Here is a 21328-nt window from a genome sequence, read left to right on the forward strand (position 1 = left end):
CTTTTCTGTCCTTGGTACAAGCTGGATAGATCTGATTATTTTCTGATAACATAGCCAAGAAAGCAAAAGTATGCTAAATAGCATCATTTTTATTTGCATGTCTATAGGTGTGTGTTCATATATGTGCATGTGTGTATGTGTGCACCTGGAAGTCAGAGGTCATTCTTAGGCTTCATCTACCTGGCTTTTTGAGACATATTTTTATCACTTGGCCTTGAACTCTTCGAGCAGGCCAAGCTGGCCAGTGAGCCTAGAGATCCACGTGTCTCCACCTCCTCCTCAGCTTCCTTACCTGGATTCTTAGGGACTGGACTCATTTCTTCTGCTCGCTCGTATGGCAGGTAGTTTACTAACTGAGCAATCCTCCTGCTCCCCTCCCCCACTTCTTTTTAGTGGGTTAACATCATCCTCCTTCAGTCTCCAACATAAACGTCTACGTTAGTTTTAAGATGGAACTTTGGGAAGACACAGTGGACTTCTCCCCAGTTTGAGTTGAATGACAGGCAAACCTTCCCGAAAGCCTAGATCAAGAGGGATTAGGATCCAGAAACCCCAAGAGACAAGGCCACCATTATTCTGGGAATGAACTTCCTCAAGAGCCCCATTCGGGCACGGTGAAGTCAGGCTTGCTGTGTAGGACTGATGGCATGGGGAGCTTGGCCAACCTGTCAGTTGTTTTTCCTTCCTGAAATCTCCTCTTTTCTTCTAAGCCCCAGGAGCCATTTAACGCAGTGAACGTGATGTCTTCTGCCTCTTCTCTTGCAGGCAGGTGACAAACATTATCACCCCAGCTGCGCGCGATGCAGCCGGTGCAACCAGATGTTCACAGAAGGGGAAGAAATGTACCTTCAAGGTAAGATGGGCCGGAAAGCCCAGTGGGTCTGCCCCACCTGAGAAAGAGCATGGTGCTGCATTTGTGGGACTGTGTTTCAGAGACGAGGGATTTTATTAGCTAAGCAGTTACTAGACAGGAGTGTGCCAGAAGTTACCTCATCAGTGTGTGTTCATCAGCAGAGTAATTGACACACTGGCAGTAAGCCCCAGAGCCTGCTACAGAATGAGCTCATGGTACTGGAGCAAAGACTCCTGGTCCTGTGGCTGTAAGGGACCAGAGAAGGTCAGCAGTTGTTCCTCTGACTCTTCCCAGGACAGTGTTTGGGGAAACAAAAGATCAAAAGGAGAGAGAAAGTATTTAGAAGTTTCGGGAAGCTCTGCTTTTTGGGGGGCCTCTCTGCCTTTTCTCCACTCACCACACTTTGGTGAAGTCTGAGCCTGTTGGCGTCTGGGATTTGGAGAATGATGTCACAGCCATTGTTCCACTGAGGACACAGTTCAGTTGTATGGAGATGGAGACCGAAAGGGGACACACCCACAGTCCCTGCAAGAGTAGGATATTTGTGGTAACAAGGAAGTCTTCATTCCCAAGGACCCACAACATTTTTTTAATTAAAAATAATTTTGAGAAACATCTCCAGTGTGAAACTGTGATTGATTCCGGCCCCTTCTGATATTCCAAAGCCTCTTGGAGAAGCCATAAGCACAGATTCTCTTCCAGCCAAACAGCACCGTGAATGTAAGCATTCTGCTATTTTTAGCTGGAAGAGTCATTAATTAGACAAGGATTTATCAGTACAAATAGCTCAAGCTGTAAGAGCGATTGCTTGCTCGGCTTGGTAATTAGGGGGTCTTGGTTGCTTCGGCATGTCATCTCTTCATCCCTCTTTACACATAACACTATGTGTGATTTTAATGAATAGTTTGCTTTCCTTTCTCGGTTTTGTGTTTGTGCAACACGGAAAAGTCTCTAAACATAAATGTTGAATGTTAAAATGCAGGCTTGGCTACTCTCTCCTTTCAGAGTTTTCATGGGTCTAGAAACTGCCAGTTCAGTGCCTTTTCTGGTCTAGCCTGATCGCTCCAAAAACTTGTGGTGATACACACTACTGAGTATTGAAAGCGGCAAGTGACAGGTGCCACATTTGTGGTCTCTAGGGGCTTCATAGGACACACTTTCCCACAGACTAGTCATACATCTGCAATGGCTGTGGGCAAATGTCACTTTGCATTTTTGTAGAAAGCTGGCCAGTTCTCATTGTATCTGCAGGCCTTGAGTTTCAGCAGTTAGTGTGACAGTCACATGCTCCCAAGTACATGGCAGCCTGTGTCTGCTAGGAGCAGAGAAACGCAGCTTGCATTGTGGATGTTCACATTGGGTCCAACTGCTCAGCAGGGTCCATGCTGCCCACAGATGCATTTACCTCGCAGACGAGCTGCATTGGGAACCCCGGGTGGTTCTCCGTCTCCTCTGGAGTGAAGCTGTGCTACCCGGTGGATGACTGCCCTCTTGGTGCATCCTTGAGAATGAGCTTCGTTTTCCTCAGCATCTGTTGCTCTCTCGGGTCACATTCCCAGTGTGTTTGGCCTTTGGAGAACAGCGTGGACATTGTGTGCAGATTCTGCATTCTGTCTGGTACCTCCTGCTTAGCAGAACCTTCCAGAGAATGCTCCTCCTGGCCTGGGGCCGACCCTTTGGTTCTCCACATCAAGAGATTTTCTGTGCTTTGTAGCCAGAGTTTGAGCCAGTGTCAGGGCTGAAGGACCTGCCTGGCCGACTGCTTCTTGTCGACTCTATCCCCTTTCCCCTTTTTTTCCTCTTCCTCTTCTTCTGTGTTGAAAAGTGGAAATGATTACTCAATAGAGACTGAAGTGTTATTCTAATATAGAAAGTATTTTCCTTATCTTTGATAGTATTTTAGCTCAACACTGTGGTGGCTTGAAAGGAATGGCTCCCACAGGGAATGGCGCTGTTAGGAATTATGGCCTTGATGGAGGAAGTGTGTCACTGCGGAGGTGGGCTTTGAGGTCTCATATATGCTCAGGTCACCCCCAGTGTCTCAGACCACTTCCTGCTTCCTGCTCAAGATGTAGAATTCTCAGCTACCTCTCCAGTACCACGTCTGCCTACAGGCCACCATGTCCCCTCATGACGATAATGGACTGAATCTCTGAACTATAAGCCACCCAATCAAATGTTTTCTTTTATAAGAGTTGCCTTGGTCGTGGTGTCTCTTCACAGCAATAGAAACCCTAAGACAGAAGTAAAGATCATTCACGAGTTAATTTGGTGGCTTCTGGTACACGCAGGTTGCTGACTGGGAGACCAAGTTGAACTGATTTTGTATACACACAAAGACTGGTGCTGCTTTTTCTTTGCTGTGCAATACCAATCGCTAGTTTCCATCCAGTAATCTCACTGTCTTGACTCTTTGCAAGTGAGCTGTGTTCTTCAGAATTTCAAATGTCTGAGGAAATCCATATGTGGACACAGGATTTATATACCATCCTCTCCCATAGTCATGCATGTATGTGACACCTATTATGTATCTAGTCATACACAATCATATGACAGGTGCTGGGGTTTGAAGACAAGGACTTCTAGCTTTTTAATTCTTAGATGCCTGTGTCACCCATGGCAGTTCTTCACAGTCTGAGGATGGGGGAACCTGGAGTCAGAGAAGGAAAAAGCCCCCCAGATAATGAAGCAGGAACAGGAAATGCCACCCAGATAATGGCTTGAGGAGTTTAAATCAAAGGGTTTTTTTTTTTTCTTTTTTGTCTTAGTTAATTAAAAGGTGAAACGGTTTCTAAATCAACTTCAATGACGTCAGTTGATTACTCATCAAAGTATGGGTAACTATAGAAATGGATGAATAAAAAATTTGGTGGGTTTTATGTCTGGACATAGTCTATCTAGTTTGACTTTACTTCTCTTGATTAAGTGACTTGGATGTTTTGACATTATATAAACGTAGTTTTAAATTCTAAATTAAATGGAACTAGCAGTAAGCACTTACGTGTTACTTTTGGGGGGGGATGGGGTGGGAGTGAGGTTGGGGTGGGGGGGTTCAAGACAGGGTTTCGTTGTATATCTCTGGCTGTCCTGGAACACTCTGTGTAGACCAGGCTGGCCTCAAACTCAGAGATCCACCTGCCTCTGCCTTCTGAGTGCTGGCATTAAAGGCACATGCCACCACCACCCTCTTCATGTGTTACTTTTAAAGAATAATTGTATCTTTCGGTGGTAGCACACGCCTTTAATCCCAGCATTTGGGAAGCAGAGACAGGTGGGTCTCTGTGAATTCAAGGCCAGCCTGGTCTACAGAGCAAGTTCTAGGACAGGCTCCAAAGCTACAGAGAAACCTGTCTGGAAAAAACCAATAAACAAAACAAAACAACAACAAATAACTCCGTTAAAAGCGAAACATCTCTTACATTAGATTGCTGTCTGGCCCAGTTCTGGGGCCTACATTGTTCCTTATGTAGAGGAAGCTCAGAACTCACCCAGAGTCATAGGTCACGTGGGTGGACCCTACTCTAGGAATAGAGGGGTTTGAGCCGCTCTGGAAATCTGTTCAACAGAACTGGGCCATCTTTTCATTTCCCTTTTTCCCAGTGGTCCATTGTGTCTTTCCAGGTTCTACCGTGTGGCATCCCGACTGTAAACAGTCCACCAAAACAGAGGAGAAGCTTCGGGTAAGGAAGCAGTCAGAGCTGGTGGCGGGTTGGGGTGGTCTGGAGGGCACCGCCACATGGTGGCTACTTCCTGGGCTCTGGGGGAAAGTATTTTTCTTAGGCTTTTTTTTTCTTATAGAAAAAAGGCTACTTGGCCAGCTAAGAGGGCTCCCTCCCTCCCACTGTAAATGCATTGTAATTGTTGTTCTCTGTGCTTGTGTTGTACTCCATCAGCCTTATCTGACCAGTCAGTGCCTTAGGAAAGTGTCCAAAGGAACTCCGGAGAAGGGGGAGCAGGGAGGGCTGGTAACTCCTCTCCACCTTAGCCCATCACGCACCACTTTAGCCCAGACTCTGTACCTGTTGCTCAGCTCTGGTGTGTGTTGCTGACAAAGAGCAGCCTCCAGCTCCGGAAGGTGCCAGTCAGTCAGTCAGGGGTAAAGCCTTAGGTGAGGGTGCTGACATCAGCTGTGTGGTCAACCACCCAAGTAGCCCATCTTTCCCACCCTTTCTTCCACAGAGTAGCTTTTTGTTTTCTAGAGAATCTTTTTTAAAAAAAACAAACCTAACTTCATTCCTGATGAAGTCTTTGGGAGGATGGAAGAAGAATAATGAGGCCAGGCCAGACCAAATGGAATATGCATATTTTCTCTGTAAGGATAGCTGGAGTTTGCAGACTGTCTTCCCAATGTGATTAAAAAACAAAGTGGAACATATCTCAATGGAACTCTCTAGAAAGCTTATGGGAAAACTAGTGAACTATTTCACTCATTCTGGCCAAGAGGAGTTTCTTCTTGTTTTGTTCCTCTAGTGAGCTTTCCAGAAAATTCCAGAGCTCTTCTCCATGATGCCCTCCTTGGGTGGTAGGTGGGCTCCAGCTCCCTGCCTTCCAGAAACACAGTAGTAAGGGGTGGGTTTCACCCCAGAAGGTTCTGGCCCAGGTTGGGGTGCAGGCTGATGCTGCTGAGGCTGAGGGGAATTAATCCCGTGCTCTTTAGGGTGTGTCTACACACATCTTGAGCCAAGATTTCCAGGCCTTTTTCCACATGACAAATTAGAGCAGTTTCCATAGCAAAATGAAAATGTTTGAAGACTCTCTGCACAACCCCGGAGTGAAGCACATTCCTGGCATTTAAGAAATCACGGGGCGTTTGTAACAACAGCCTTAGGTTCCCTCTGGAGGCTTCTTTCCTACTGTAAGCACAAGTGTGTCAAAATAAGTGGGAAGGACTCAAAGAGGGGTCATAACGCAGATAGATATGTAGCAGATAAGTGTCCTGTAATACGAAGACCAGTTAACATGCGTTTAACATGGGCCCCAAGTTGACCCCTGGCGTGGCCCATGAGTCTGTGTCAGCCTCTGTCTCCTCTTTGTTTTCCTCTGTCTTTTTACTCATTTTTCCATAACAGTATGAATGGGGCTATTTTGTCATTCATTTTTCCTTTCTCTCATGTTTCATGGCAGCCACCAAACATTCAGCACACTTCATCTGATTTCTTTTATCCCAAAAGTCTGATTCGTCGCACAGGACGGTCCCCAGCTCTACAGGTTGGCGCTGTGTGGGGGCCAAGGCTTAGAGCAGCCATCTAGGCCCAGGCTTCTGTTGCTTCCCTCCACCCCCCACCCCTTGCTTCTCCCACCTGCTGCTTTTGTCACCTAACTCCTCAGCTCCTGTAGCAGGTAGCAGCTTTTCTTACCCCACGAGTGTGCCCTCATGCCCTTACTCGGTTAGTTTTGTTTTGTTCTGTTTTTCTGATGGTTGTTTTTCCTTCTGAGCCATGGCTGAGCTGAGGTTTTGATTAAAGCTGGCTCAGGGAAGCTGCTGTTTGGTATTGTGTTCCCACATTTGTTCACTGGGCAAATATTTACCGTGCGTGCATTCTGCACAGTGCTGGCCGGAAGCTGTATATCCAGCTTTGTCGGGAGAGAAAAGACAGATAATGATAAATTGGACCCAAAACATACCATGGGCCCTGGGTCATTCAGATCATGTTCTTGGGAGTGGCAGAAGAAGGCAGAGTTCTCCAGGGGACACTTCTTGAAGGATAGAAGCAGCTTTTGAATTTGAGGACAGATTAAGATTTCAGTGTTGGAATGGGGAGGGGTGGGCAGCTAGATGAGCACTTGGGAGCTGGGAGCCAGAGGCTTCAGTGCTGGGGGTGGAAATAGTTAGAGAATGGACCAGTGGGGAGGGGGGAGGGAAAGTCTGCCCCACCTTCAGAAGCGGATCTACCTGGTCCTTGAGAGATGACCTCATAAGCTCTTTTATTGTTTTGTTTGTTTATTGTTTCTTGTTTATTGAGACAGGGTCTCACTATATAGCCCTGGAACTATGAAAACCAGGCTGGCCTTGAACTCACAGAAATCTGCCTGTCTCTGCCTCCCAAGTGCTGGGATTGAAGGTGTGGCCCACAACCACCTAAGCTCTTTCCAGGGAACACTGATGATGCTCCCAGTCTCCCTTGGTGTGCTGGGAAACCCAGGTTCCTGTGAGCCTGTTAGCCATGTTCTTTCCAGTCTGCCTCAGGTGGGCAGTGAGACAGATACCAAGGTTACCAGAGAGTGTTAACTGCTCCTGAAAGCCTCTTTGAAATGAGGAAGAACAAAGCAGGCCCCAAGACCCCCTCAGGAGCAGGAAGAGACTTGGTGTTATGTCCCAGGCCTGACTTCACCTCCTTTGAGTGTCCTGAAGAGACCACTGGGAACCTTGGTCTGTGAAACCACAGGAACTTTTCAGAATGGCCTGCCTGGTGTTGGCCAACATGTGCCGCATCTCTGACCCAATGCTTGTTTGATCTCTGTTCCTCCTCCTTTGCCCCAACCCTTCCAGACCCTCACTAGGGATGACAAGTGCCAGGGCTTCCATCTTTACAAACATCATGTTCTTTCTTTAAATGTTCAAAAGAAGTCGAAAGTGGAGGGAACCCCTGTAGAGACCAGACCCTAAGTTCCCTCACCCATGAAGTGAAGGAAGACAGCAGACCAGTTGCCCAAGGCCTGTGGAGGCTACAAACAGCAACACACTGCAGTCTGGGGCTCTCCAGCTCCAGGCCTCAGGCCCTGCCCTGGCCTGTGGTGCCTGCCTAGTCATCAGCTTGATTAGCCTAGGATCTTCACTGTATTTTACATCTCAGCTCTGGCGGCAAAGCTCCCAGAGACAGCAGAGGGGATTTTGGTGAAGCCCAGGAGCAGCTGAAGGTTGCCCCACAGCAGAGGGGATTTTGGTGAAGCCCAGGAACAGCTGAAGGTTGCCCCCACTTGGCAGCAAGCTTCTTTTTTGTGTTTTTATTTGTTTCTAGTTGCAAGGAGGGACTCTGGCCCCTTCAGTTTAAAAAAATTGGAGCAAAGCAAGTGGCGGTGGCACAAACCTCTAATCGCAGCACTCGGGAAGCAGAGGCAGGTGGATGTCTATCAGTTCGAGGCCAGGCTGGTCTACAGAGCAAGTTCCAGGTCGTCCAGGATTATACAGAGAAACCCTGTCTCAAAATAAATAAAAGAAAAGAAAAAGAAATTTGGAGCAGAGCAATGTGGTTGGAGGCCTGTTTTTAATACCATCTCCCTTCCTAGCCTGTTGTTCAAAAGGGACATCTGATTCCCATTACTTAGTCATAAACATCAAGGAAGTCAACATTAGCTCCACTCAGAAAGTTGTGAACAGCTTGGGGCCCGGCAGGGAGGGCTTGCTCTTGTCAAGGTGTCCCTTGCCCAGTGGTGACAAAGCAGGGCTACTCACCAGGGACTTTCAGAAGCCTGGGAAGTCCCCAGCATGACAGTGGCTTTGGTCTATTGAGTCCTCACACCTGTTCAGCAGCCCTGTGCACTGCTACCTCCGCCCTCTGCCCTCCGCCCTCCGCCCTCCGCCTTATACCCTACACCCTACACCCTGCTTTGTACATGAAGCCCCCTTGGGTGTTAGGGGCCTCTGCTCCTTTCTGCTGGGAGGGGTCAGGACTGCACACTCTGGTTTTGTTGCAGGAATAAAGCTACCTTCTAAAAGGAAAGTAACTGCTTTAAATTTACATTTAGTGATCACTCCCTCCATCCCTATGAATTACAGGTAAAAATTAAAAAGCAGACCATGCTTAAAGAAAACAGGTTCTGGTTGTGTTTATGCAGAGGCGTTAGCCCCACAGGAACAGCAGAGACCTTTGTGTGTAGGGAAAAGTATCCAGCATTGCTGATTCATGATAGGCCAAGCCCAATCCACTCTCATGGCCAACTGTGTAATGACCTGGCGTGGGTCACCTGCTTTCATTCTAAAAGGCATTCCTGCTGCTGTTCATCAAAGATTAGAGCATGAATGACCTAGCTACCAGACACCATGAGGCTGTTTTCCTTCTGAAACTCATTTGCCTGTGGAACCATAACGCTCCTGCCAATCTGTAGCGCACCAAGCAGATCCCACCTGAGTATTTTTCCAAGGAGCTGATGAGTCAGCGTTTGGTGTAGGTCCAGAACAGGAAGTCAGGTGGTTTGCTATACCTTTCATGTCACCGCAGTATCTACCTTATTGGGTGTGTTTGCTCTGTTTGGGGACTTTGGCCTCTTTGGTCAGTCGGTAGTCACAGAGACGCCCAGATCCCCTGACCTTAGCAAAGGCTGATGGCACTCCTGGTTGGGAAGATGTGTGTGTCTAGAGCAGTTCTCAGCTGTGGGTCGCAGCCCCTTTGGGAGGTGCATATCAGAGACTCTGCATATCAGATTTTTACATCGCCATTCATAACAGTAGCAAGATTACAGCCACAAAGTAATTTTATAGGTGGGGGTCACTACAGCATGAGGAACTGTATTAAAGGGTTGCTCGCTACAATGACTTGAAAGAAAGAAAGGAAGAAAGAAAGAAAGAAAGAAAGAAAGAAAGAAAGAAAGAAAGGCAAAGTGGCTACCTATAGGGCCCTGCCAAGTTATGTCACTAAGTGAACACCATGCACAACAGAGTTAGTGTAAGATGTTTATCGAGGGAGGAAGGGAGGGGAGAGTGAAAGAGCAACAGGCGGTGTTGCAGTAGGGACCTGAGACAGACAGACAGACAGACAGACAGACGGACAGAACCGGGAAGAGACAAGAGGAAGAAGAGAGGCAAGAGAGGAACAAGAGGCAAAAAGGAGGAGAAAGGCCAGAGAAGCAAGAGACTCATGAGTCGTCCCCCCCACCCCCCGACCTGCGCCTGGCAGACACTTTTAAGGGGCGCACATGTCGCATAGCTGACGGTGGAAAGGCAGCTGACAACAGCTGCCGTAACTGCCTTAGTGTAACTGACTTGGCCGAGGCAGGCTGCTGCTGCTATGGCGGGCGGGAACTAACAGCAGCATCAGGAAGGTTGAGAACCACTGCCCTTGAGGCTCCTCCTCCGTCCTCTCCAGACACAAATGTTTCCCCCAAAGGTGTTCAGTTCACCGTTCACTTATATTTAGCGTGTCCTGATTCTAAAAGGATTCCTTCTTCTGCAGCTCTTGTCACCTTGTCTGGTGAACCTCAGCAGAAACCCCAGACAGGTACTGCCAACACCAGCCACGCTTAGCCTAAGGTGCAGACACCTCATATTGTAGCCAGCCCCGCTAGCCACTCCTGAGATCTTTGATCTGGTCACCCACTTCCTGTAGTCCCTGTCACCTGCTCAGAACCTGGCTTTAGATGGGAGGTGGCCTTTGCTTCCTTGTGCCTGCTGAAGGGCAGGGGTGGGGGAGGGAAGTGCAGCAAAGGGCTTTCCAGCTCTCTCCTATGGAAAGTAAGGGGTGCTGGTTTTTAGTAGTTAAATCAAGGTGTGAACTGGGGTGGAGACTTCAAAGTCTCCCTTCACTTAGTCTCTCTTCTGCCCCTGGAGCTCCTGACAGCAGGGAAGGTGGACAAAGGGCTTCAGGGGATGAATCAGCTGACAGCTAGTTGGCGGAGGGCAGTTAAAAGACTTATTGGGCACAAAAATAAAAGGTGGTTTTCAGGCATCCAGCCACTGTGGTGATGACACCACATTTTGCTCTCTTTCTCTGTCATTGAAGTGAACTCTATGTATCCCAGGGAGGTCTCTCTTCATTAAAAACAGGAAACAAACATGCAAGCCAACAGCAGCACTTTTCTCAAATCAAAAGAGAGTGTGGGGAAGCTCACTGAGGAGAACAAGGGGAGCCTTTATGGAAGGCTGAGTGCACACAGCTATACCAACCAGGGTCCTAGAGAAGGCAGGGGTGGGGTGGGGTGGGGTGGGGGTTCCTTCTTCCTGTTGTCAAAATGAATACTGAACTATTGGCCTTGGCAAAGCACTTGGAGAGACCACAGCCATATGCAGTCCTTTACCTACCCAGAGCCTCCTTCCTGCTCCCACCACCTGTTGGAGCTGAAAAAAGTTTCTTTTTTCTGACTCTACTTTCAAGTTGTTGGTTTTGTTCTGTGAGGAGACGGAGGTGTTAAAGGAAAGGAAGTGAGTGGTCTTCGCTTCAGCAGCTGTTAAGCCTTGCTGCCTCCTCTTCCGTGTAGAAGATAAGTGGACATTCTTTGGGGGTGCTATTTGAAGTCACCTTCATGTATATATTCATATGTATAATATAGACAAGACAGTGGCTTGGGCTTTTTTGTTTTGTTTTGTTTTGTTTTATTCCATCTAAACTCTTCAGAGGGCATACCAGAAACAAAGGCTGCCGACCAAAGAGTTAGTAAATCCAGTTCATACCGGATCACCCAGGGGACCCTGGGTATCTAAATGAATTGAAGTGGGTAATTTAGGTTAAATAACTACAGGTATGAATATGAGTTGTAGTTATTTGTAGAGCTGTGTTGCCATCTAATCAAGGAGCACTGGAGGTTAAGGATGAAGAAGTAACTTCTCTCCAAAGCTTTTGGCTGTGGGAGACACAGCACCCAGGAATTGAGGGCTTTAAGGTTAAAGTGAATTTCTTTTGGGTGGCTTTGGGTGGCATATTGAAGAACCTGGGCCACCAGGAGGTATTTTAATAACAGTAGCAACCCTTGTATGTATTGGGCAGAAAAATAGCCTGGAAAAATAGGAAATATTTGAATACTAAGATGTTGACTTATGTAATCCTAGGTGTTTCTAATTGATATAATCCTAGGTGTTTCTAATTGAATGTAAAATTCTGGAGCTAGACAGTAGCACAAACTGCAATCTCACCTGTTCAGGAAGCTGAGGCAGGAGGATCACAGTGAGTCCACAGGCAAGCCTGGGCAACTTAGGCTCCTTCTCAAAATATAAGATGTAAATAAGAGGGCTTGGGGGTAGAGCACTTGCCTAGAGTGCGTGAGGCTTTTAGTTCAATCCCAGGACCAATAAAATAAAATTAACTAGTTCTTAACATTTGGATCAAAGCTCCAAGGGTAAATTGTTCAGCTCTTAAAAATAATTTACCTTCTTAAAGGAGAATTCTCTACTCTCCATGGGTTGAACCAGTCTGTCCAGAAAGCCATTAGGAGCTGTGACAAAATCCTGCAGTTCCATGTTAAGCCTTCAGCAGAGTCCAAGGAGTGGCAAACATAGAACTATCCTGGCAGATAGGACAGGCCGGTGCAGGGTCACTGTGAACCACAGGTAGAAGTCACTGTGTGTGAAGGGATCGGAGTCCCAGCTCAGAGTCCTCCAGGGAGGGACAGACACTGATAACTCCAGGCAAGAATGTGTCCACAGATGTGACAAATCATTTGACAAGCTGTGACACATCCGAGCCCAAGTTCTGAAGCTGCAGCAAATTGCAGGCACTGTTCTGTGTGGCTCACATGTGAACAGGCTAGCCTGTCTGGGGGTACAGAACAGAGGTGGCACCGCCCCTCACGATCTGAGACCAGCTGGCTGAGAGTCCTGGTCTAGGTGGATTGTGGAAAACATTGACCACCTACATATGCCTGGCTCAGTGCCTGGAGCTGTGTCCCTAACCTCTCATTCAGCCCCAGAGACTTGGGAGTTGGGAGTTCGGTCTTCTCGGTTTAGAAGTAGAAAAGTTGAAGCTCAAAGTTTTAAAAAAAGAAACAGGAAAAACTCATGTCACCAGCACTTAAAGAGAATGATCTAAAGTTGGGAAGTGGTGGCTCGTGCCTTTAATCGCAGCACTCAGGAGACAGAGGCGAGCCATGTTAACCAGACAGGTAGGCACACTGTAAGGAAATCAACCAACATCTCATCAGGAATTTATTCATGAAGGAAAATTAGGGTTGATTATGAGAGACAACAGCAAGGAGAACCATCTGTGGGCTGAGGAAAAAGGGGGCACTCTGAGGAGGTGAGTTTAAGTTAATTGAAGGAAGAAAAAGAGCCACCCCAGGAAAATGGTGGTGAGAGTTGGGCCAACCAGCAGAGCAGCTCAGATAAAACAGGGGCACAAGGCCTATTCTGTGAGTGAGAGGAGGCGATGAGTGAGGCTGGGGAAGTCAGGGACCACATCCCGAGCCCCGCAGTTGTGACTTCATAGTAAATTGGCCCTATTGGCAAAGGCAGCCTGTTGACAAGGAGCCAGAGTCTTCAAAGGTCTCTCTTGAGATTACCCTTCAGTGCCAAGTGAATCTCGGGAAGGCAGAGATGAGAGCCCGTGGTGGGGCAAAGGTGTGCAGTGCCATGGTTCTGAGGAGTGGAGCTGGTGACTGGAGCTGGGATACTGGGCCTGCCATGGGCAGAAGTGGGCAGCTTCATATATGACCCAAGTTCAAGCCCAAGGATCTTTAAGGGCCAAGGAAGAGGAAGGACCAAGAAAGCCATGTGACACTCATTTTCAGGCCTTTCCTTCAAGTGTGTGCTTTGCCTCCTACACCACCCTTGCAGGGCTCTCCTCTTTTAGCTGGTTGAGTTTCCCATGAAGCTTGGGTGCCTGGGCCCGTCAGGGTCAGGAGTCTGACAGGCCACCTGCTGTTTCTTTTGCAGCCCACCAGGACCTCCTCTGAAAGTATTTATTCTAGACCAGGCTCCAGCATCCCTGGCTCACCAGGCCACACCATCTATGTAAGTATTGCGTCCAGAAGGGACATTTCAGGAGCAGGTGAGTTCGAGGATTGGAATAGCAGGATAGTCTAAGAAAGGAAGCTGATCCATAGGGATTGCCCGTCCTGTTAGAAGACCCAATTTCCCTTCCATCATGCTGGCACCTCAGTCATTCTTCCTTCAATAATTCAATCTATGATCATCGTATCGAAAGTGCAGTCGTGTGGTATAGGGCCAAAAGGATTGTTGCACCTAACATGTGTATAGATATTTTGGGATTATGATGCCGCTTCGAGTGGTCTCAAATTCTGCCACGAAGGTATTTGCATATTTAGTTTATTCAATATGTAGTTACTTGTACCTATCAATCTCCAAGTATTTAGAGACCATCTATTTGAGATTCTTTTTCCTCTCTCTGTAATAAAATTAGGAAACTGTTCTGAAAGTTAACATATTTCTCTATTCACCGAATTATACACACAGTCTTTCTTAAGCCTTCAATAGTTTTTTTTTTTTTTTTTAAATGTGATTAACAGAGGCATCAATGGGCAGCTTCCTAAATGGTATGACATCACTCAGCAAGGCATTTTGGTTAGTTTTAAGGCCTACATTTTGAACAAGGTGTAAAGCACTGAGGATAATTTCTGGGCAAGCTGAAATACGGGATTAAATTTTCTCTCTGTTTAACTCTGCCAGGCAAAAGTAGACAATGAAATACTGGATTACAAGGACTTAGCAGCCATCCCCAAGGTCAAGGCAATTTATGATATTGAGCGTCCAGACCTCATTACCTACGAGCCATTCTACACTTCAGGCTATGAGGACAAGCAGGAGAGACAGAGCCTTGGAGAGGTAATGGGTCCCCAGGGGCTACAGACAGCATGGCCACCTATCCACTGTCTTTCCACTTGTGTCCAGACCTTGCCTAACCTCTGAAGAGTTCTGTACTTGGTTCTTCAAGGTCTTTAACTTATCCTGTCTGCAGCACCCCATTGTGCTTCTAGATTTAGCCTGAGATGAACAAAAGGCCTGAGGTACATGCATCAGCCTTGCCTTTGGGATAGTAGGCAGGGGGATCTTGTAAAATTCTATCCCAATACCGCTCCCCCAAAAGGCATGAAAATGTGATGACTGAGTTTAATTTAATCCCAGTTATTTCTAATGTGACTTTTATACTGGAGCGTGGACTGCATTAAGGTCCCCAGTCTGGAAAGAAGGTACATGCATTTTCACTTAGCGCCATCTGGTGATTCACTTGCTGTACTGCATCTGCAGCCAGTGTTTGGCCTGGGCTCTTAGCGACCATTGGATCTCAGAATCTCAGGAAGTCCTCTGCCTTCGAGTCAGTGGTCAGGGATTTTCTCAAGTTCAAAGAATACACCCAAGAGGAAATAGATGCTTTAAAAGAGTAATGTTAAGGATGTGTGTGTACAGTATACACACATGCGTGCCACTCTTAGGGGTGGTGTGTGTGTGTGTGTGTGTGTGTTGTTGTTGTTGTTTTGTTGTTGTTGTTGTTGTTGTTGTTTTGTGTTATATTTTCCCATTAGCTCCCTCTGGAGCACAAAATATCAAGCAGAAATTTGGCTTTGAAATGAAGCTTGGGGCATTTAAAACCTGGCTGCGTGTGACATCTCCTAACTTAGAACTTTGGAAAGCAAAGTTGGCAAGTTTTCCATAAGGAGTGAGGTCTTTAGATTAGACCAGTATGACATCAGACAAAGATGCTCAACTTCCCATCAGTTCTCACAGTCCACTCTGTGCTAACCTGCCGTGGTGCCCGTGTCTTTCTTTGTACACAGAGGATGCCCCTATGTGACAGAAATCAGATATATTAATAAATTACCTTTGGGTGCATGGATCTCACCACTGAATGAACATTACAATCTAATCTGTTATTTATTCCATTAGTTGTTATTCTTGTTTTGTAAGTCCATGCATTATTTTAAAGACCCAGAGGGGTGGGGAGGTAGCTCCGGTGGTGAGGTGCTGGCCACAAAGCGTGTGGACTGAGGTTGATTCTCAGACCCCACATAAAATGCTGTTTGGAAGCGTGTGCCTGTGATCCCGGTGCTGGGAGGTGGAGACAGGATGCCTGGGGTCTGCTCTCTGGCCAGTGTGAACTGGTGAGCCTGAAAGTCCAGCCAGAGAACTGTTACAGAAAATAAAGCAAGTGAAGATGATGACACTTGACATTGACTTCTGGCCTACACACACACACACACACACACACACACACACACACACACACAAAGTGAACTTAAAATTTGATGTAGTATTAACACATTTCCAAGATACATGGGTGGTGAGTGGGTGAGTCAAGGAGCCCACCATTGGAATGTTCATGCCTGGCTTCTCCTGCAGGCATGAGAAAGCTGTCCTTACCCAACAAAGCTTTGAGCTCTAGAGATAGGATACAGGTCCTGATGAAGCTTGGTGAAGAGGTAGCCTGTCAGCTTGCTAATAACATGGGGAAAGGAACATATCCTAAGGGCAGGAGGCCCTCAGCCCCACCCTTGCTCAGGCTGAGTCCTCAGAGATGCTGTTTATAGTTCTAGCTGAAGGCCTTTACTATTTCAATTGTAAAACTTTCACTCACTCCAATAATAGTCCTCAAGTCCCTGATACTACCCACCCTTGTCACCAGGAACACACGAGTGTAGAGACAGGCTGCAAAGATGCAGACATGCAGTGAAAATGTTCAGGGAGTTAGTTCAGTGAAGGAGAGTGTGAATGGGATCACGGGAGGTGAGGAGAGTGTGAACAGGGATCACAGGAGTGAGGATAGTGTGAACAGGGATCACAGGAGGTGAGAAGGAGAGTGTGAATGGGGATCACAGAAGGTGAGAAGGAGAGTGTGAACTGGGATCACAGGAGGTGAGAAGGAGAGTGTGAACTGGGATCACAGGAGGTGAGAAGGAGAGTGTGAACAGGGATTACAGGAGGTGAGAGTGTGAACAAGGATCACAGGAGGTGAAGTGAGCAAGAACAGAGGGAGATCACATGAAGTTAGTATGATGAAGAAAAGTGTGAACAGGTGATTACAGGAGGTGTGAGGTGAGTTTGAGCCCAGATGTCACTGGAGCTGAGCTCTGCAGGTGTCTGAGAAGTGTTGGTGGCAGGGGAGACGCCAATGCAAAGACCCTGGGGTGACAGCATTCCTCCTGTCTACAAACCCTAACCGATGGGTGCTGGAGGGGTCTTCACACCCTGACCAACTATCTCACTCTAGTCGCTGTGGCTCTGAATCAGTTAAAAGCCATGTTAACAAAATCCAAAGTTTCCTTGGCTGTCCTAACATGAAGAAATATCATAAAATACAATTGAATATGCAAGGGAAATAGTTTCACAACGTATTCATTAACACCATGGTACTTGGGTGGAGACATTCTTGTGTCTCCTGGGACTTGGCTGGAGTTTCCCATCAGCCCCACTATGCACTTTAACCAGCAGTGGATGCTGGCCTGTGTTTGGAGCAATGGTCTTAGCTTGCTTCCACGAGTAGCTCTATCAAAACTGTTAGGAAGTTAACCAAGGTGTTGACTTTAAATTTTCTCTTGTTCTTCTAGTCTCCAAGGACTTTGTCTCCTACTCCATCAGCAGAAGTAAGTATCATTTTGGCCATATTGACAGGTGGAATTGGGAGTGGTTAGGACCTTGTCTACACTTGAAATTTTGAAGAAGTGCGTATGTACTAAAGGACAGCAGAGGTGATTATGAGGATTCTTAAGGATTGCTTGACATGTAAGCCAGGACCAGAGGACAACAGCACACTTCCAAGGGGGACACAAGAGAGTAGAAGTAGCCTCCTGCTGATCCTAGCCTATACCACTGGTAGGAACAGAGGTCAGCACATGTCTGCAGGAACTGAAGCCATTGGCCAGTGAGAGTCTCTTGGCTGTCTGCACTTAGGCCATATTAGACTGGAAAGCCCGAGGAGGCTGGAGGTAGTTACAACATAATCTCTAAGCTGAGGTGCTGCATGAGGCTGCCTGAGTCACCTCTTCTGGGCTGATCCAAAGCCAGGCAGCTTGTTGAATCATTGTTAGGTTTTTTAAAAGTGGTCTTACGGAGCCCAAACTGGCCTGAGTTGTTTTTGTTTTTCAAGACAGGGTTTTGTCTGGAACTTATGCTGTAGATCAGGCTGGCCTTGAACTCACAGAGATCTGCCTGCCTCTGCCTCCCAAGTGCTGAGATAAAAGGCATGCACCACCAACACTGGGCTAGGATGTTGAATTTCTAATCCTCCTGCCTCCATCTCCTGAATGCTGGGATTGCAGACATGGACAACACAAGCACTCTACCAACTGAGCTACACAGCAGCCTTGCTGGATACTTTTTTTTTTTTTTTTATCAAACTTGACTGCTCACTGTGGGGTGCTCTGTCATCTGACATGGTGCAAAGAACATGGCATTTTCATGTTTGTGACTGCTATAAACAGTGACCCCAAGGCCCCCACCCCACTGGAAATTTACAGCCTTTCTGAAATGTTTGCATTTCACCAGTTTCAAATTGGATGTTATCCTCTGTGGGAGGTTCTTTTGTTATTTTGTTGCAGCCAACTAGGCCAGACCCCAGCTCCCCTTATTGCTTGTCAAGCTCTCAGAGCCATGCTTACTGACTTACTGACGTGTTAATGTAGTTGCTCTTCACATGTTCTTTCAAATTCTTACTGTGTTGTGCCAAGCAGAAACTTCATAGTCCAACAAATCCCTGTGATGGAAAACACTATTTATTCTCTTCCAGGTCATTTGTTTGTTTGTTTGTTTGTTTGTCTTTGATTGTATCTTTGTACAGATAGGTTATTTTGTACCTATTGCCTAATGTATCCTTTTCTGAGCTTGGGCATAGGTAATAACCCCCAGAGCACTATTATGTTAGATGAAAGTGATATGCTCTAACTTCTTTGTTATTCTCCAATTTGTTGAGCACATAACACAAAAGTTTGCCCCCTCTGGTATCATAAGGGGCACAATTACTTCCTTAGACTGGTTAACGATCTCAGGCTGCCATCTTGTTCCCCTGTAACATCAACTTTAGCTGTCTTAGACACTGTGTGGCTTAGAGGCCAGACAAAAGCTTAGTATCAGGGAATCGGTTCTGAAGTACGCTTTGCATGTATCCACTGCATGCCAGCACATGGGTCCATGACTGCCAGAACTCTTGTTTCACCATCACCAAGAGGGCCGGTGATGCCTCGGGATCTGCCGATCTTCACTGTATGCAGATCTGTTTGGAGTAGTTTTCTTGTTTACTTTATTTTTTTGTGGTCTTTTTGAGACAGGGTTTCTCTGTGGCTTTGGAGGCTGCCCTGGAACTAGCTCTTGTAGACCAGGATGATCTCAAATTCAAAAAGATCTGCCTGCCTCTGCCTCCTGAGTGCTGGCATTAAAGGAGTAGTTTTCTAGTTGGGGGAAGGGCAGGCACATTTTATTTAAGGATACAGTCAGTCAAGTTGGGGAAGGCATGGCTACAGAAGCATGAGGCAGCTGGTCACATGGCAGCCTCAGGAAGCAGAGAAAGATTAATGGTACCTGTCTTCTATTCAGTCAAAGACACTTGCCCATGGAATAGTGACAACCACATTTGGGTGGGGGGAGGAGGTCCTTCTCAATTAAATCCTCCTAGAAACACTCTCATAGACATACCCAGAGATGTGTTTTCCATGGAGATTCTAAATTCTGTCAAGATGATAGTGAAGACAAACTCATGAGACCTGATGAAGGGACACCTGGGGAGGAGGGACCTGGGGAGGGAGCACCAGAGGAGGGGAGACACCTTGTAAGTCCTAAAATCACAGTACCAATGTGATTGTGGGAACTGTTCTTTTCCTAGCACTTGAGCACTGTTGACATTTGTAGCTTTTATACCTTAAAATTTAAATACCACAAAGACTGTTGATTGTGAGCAAAACACATTAGCATGGAACATTCATGCCCATGAATATTTACTGACTATAACCATGAAAGGCAAACACAGACACTTAGAGAAGCAATTCCCCAGTGTCCTCTGTGGACTGGGTTTTACCTAGAAATGTCCAATATCTGTGGAAAGGTGTTTCGTCTCACACTTTCTCAAACTTTGTTACAGGGTTCCCAGGATGTTCGGGATCGGATGATCCACCGCTCCACCAGCCAGGGCTCCATCAATTCCCCGGTGTACAGCCGCCACAGCTACACTCCGACCACGTCTCGCTCACCACAGCATTTCCACCGACCTGGTAAGAATACCCTTCCTGGGGTCTGATACATACTAAATGTGTTTTTGTGTGAATTTCTTTTCACGCCATTGGTAGAAAACAAACAAACAAAAAAACCCTGACTTCAGTATTTCTACCCCTCTTGAAGAACAAAATGAAAACTCGTGCCCATCTTTATTTTGTATTTTGTCTTTGAAAAATCAATCATTCTATCAGTGTGTTCACTGTGAGTTATTAAATGACATTTCGATAACAAAGGATATTTGTAAAGAATTGGTGAAAATCTCATCCCTATGAAACTTAAAACAAGGATCTCTGAAAAAAATTGTTTTTTTCTTTTTCATTTTATCTGAATCATCTAAAGCCCAATGTTAGCCATTGATTGGAAAGTTTAAAGCCCTCCCCCAGGCACACAATGTCATGGTGAGTGCATGGTCAAGCCCTTTCCAGAGTGAGGCCAGAGAGTCCCATTAGGTACTTATCCCTAAGAGTTGAAATCAAACTTGGAAAACCTGAAATCCTCAGGGATGGAGTAGCCATCCCATTGCAGCAGATGGTGGGCTCCAATCTTCAGAAGTTTCAGTCTTTGTGGCTGTAAGTGGAGGTCTTGTGTGTGGAGTAGAAGAATGGAAGCCCTGGCAGAGATGCAGAGTTCTCTGAGAAGGAGTCATGGAGAGGCTTCTAAGAGAATTTGTGATTCTATGTATCCAGAGGACTCCATCTCAGACTGAGAACCTGTGATACTATGTATCCAGAGGACTCCATCTCAGGCTGAGAACCTGTGATACTATGTATCCAGAGGACTCCATCTCAGGCTGAGAACCTGTGATACTATGTATCCAGAGGACTCCATCTCAGGCTGAGAACCTGTGATACTATGTATCCAGAGGACTCCATCTCAGGCTGAGAACCTGTGATACTATGTATCCAGAGGACTCGATCTCAGGCTGAGAACCTGTGATACTATGTATCCAGAGGACTCCATCTCAGGCTGAGAACCTGTGATACTATGTATCCAGAGGACTCCATCTCAGGCTGAGAGCCTGTGATACTATGTATCTAAAGGTCTCAATCTCAAGCTGAGAACTTGTGATACTATGTATCTGAAGGACTCAATCTCAAGCTGAGAACTTGTGATACTATGTATCCAGAGGGCTACATCTCAGGCTGAGAACCTGTGATACTATGTATCCAGAGGGCTACATCTCAGGCTGAGAACCTGTGATACTATGTATCTAAAGGTCTCAATCTCAAGCTGAGAACCTGTGATACTATGTATCTAAAGGTCTCAATCTCAAGCTGAGAACTTGTGATACTATGTATCCAGAGGGCTACATCTCAGGCTGAGAATTTGTGATACTATGTATCCAGAGGGATACACCTGAAGCTTCTTGCTGCTGAAAGGCTAATGAGAACAAATGCATTCAAATGCTAACTTTTAAATAAAATATACAAGAATTAAAACCAATAAGAATGATAGAATAGAGAAAAGCTGCAATTTTCTCTTCAGGGTCATAGATGTAACTCATCCAGAGGACTGAACTATTGGATCTTTCAGTAAAGATCATTTTCTTCAGACAAGGCTGATCTGTGATGTGGCTGTGTAAAATGCTTGCCTGCCATGTGTGAGGCCCTGAGTTTAATTCAGCACCACACACACACACACACACACACACACAGACAGACAGACAGAGAGAGAGA

General features: G+C 46.4%; 1 protein-coding gene across 12 annotated transcripts in view; it reads left to right on the top strand.

The window, feature by feature from the left end:
- The window catches only part of Ablim1 (actin binding LIM protein 1), a 175539-nt gene that overhangs the window by 131081 nt on the left and 23130 nt on the right, over positions 1-21328 (top strand). For 4 of the 12 annotated variants that reach the window (XM_035441751.1, XM_035441755.1, XM_035441756.1 and 1 more), the window contains 6 exons: positions 766-853; positions 4475-4533; positions 13371-13448; positions 14124-14279; positions 16997-17032; positions 19519-19648. In XM_035441751.1, the coding sequence (XP_035297642.1) occupies positions 766-853; positions 4475-4533; positions 13371-13448; positions 14124-14279; positions 16997-17032; positions 19519-19648 (547 nt within the window). Of the gene's footprint in view, positions 1-763; positions 854-4474; positions 4534-5977; positions 6062-9963; positions 10009-13370; positions 13449-14123; positions 14280-16996; positions 17033-19518; positions 19649-21328 lie in introns of those variants that run through there. The other 8 variants (XM_035441760.1, XM_035441758.1, XM_035441761.1 and 5 more) reach the window with 5 other exon arrangements.

This window comes from Cricetulus griseus, chromosome 3 (assembly GCF_003668045.3).
Source record: "Cricetulus griseus strain 17A/GY chromosome 3, alternate assembly CriGri-PICRH-1.0, whole genome shotgun sequence".
Lineage (NCBI taxonomy): Eukaryota > Metazoa > Chordata > Mammalia > Rodentia > Cricetidae > Cricetulus > Cricetulus griseus.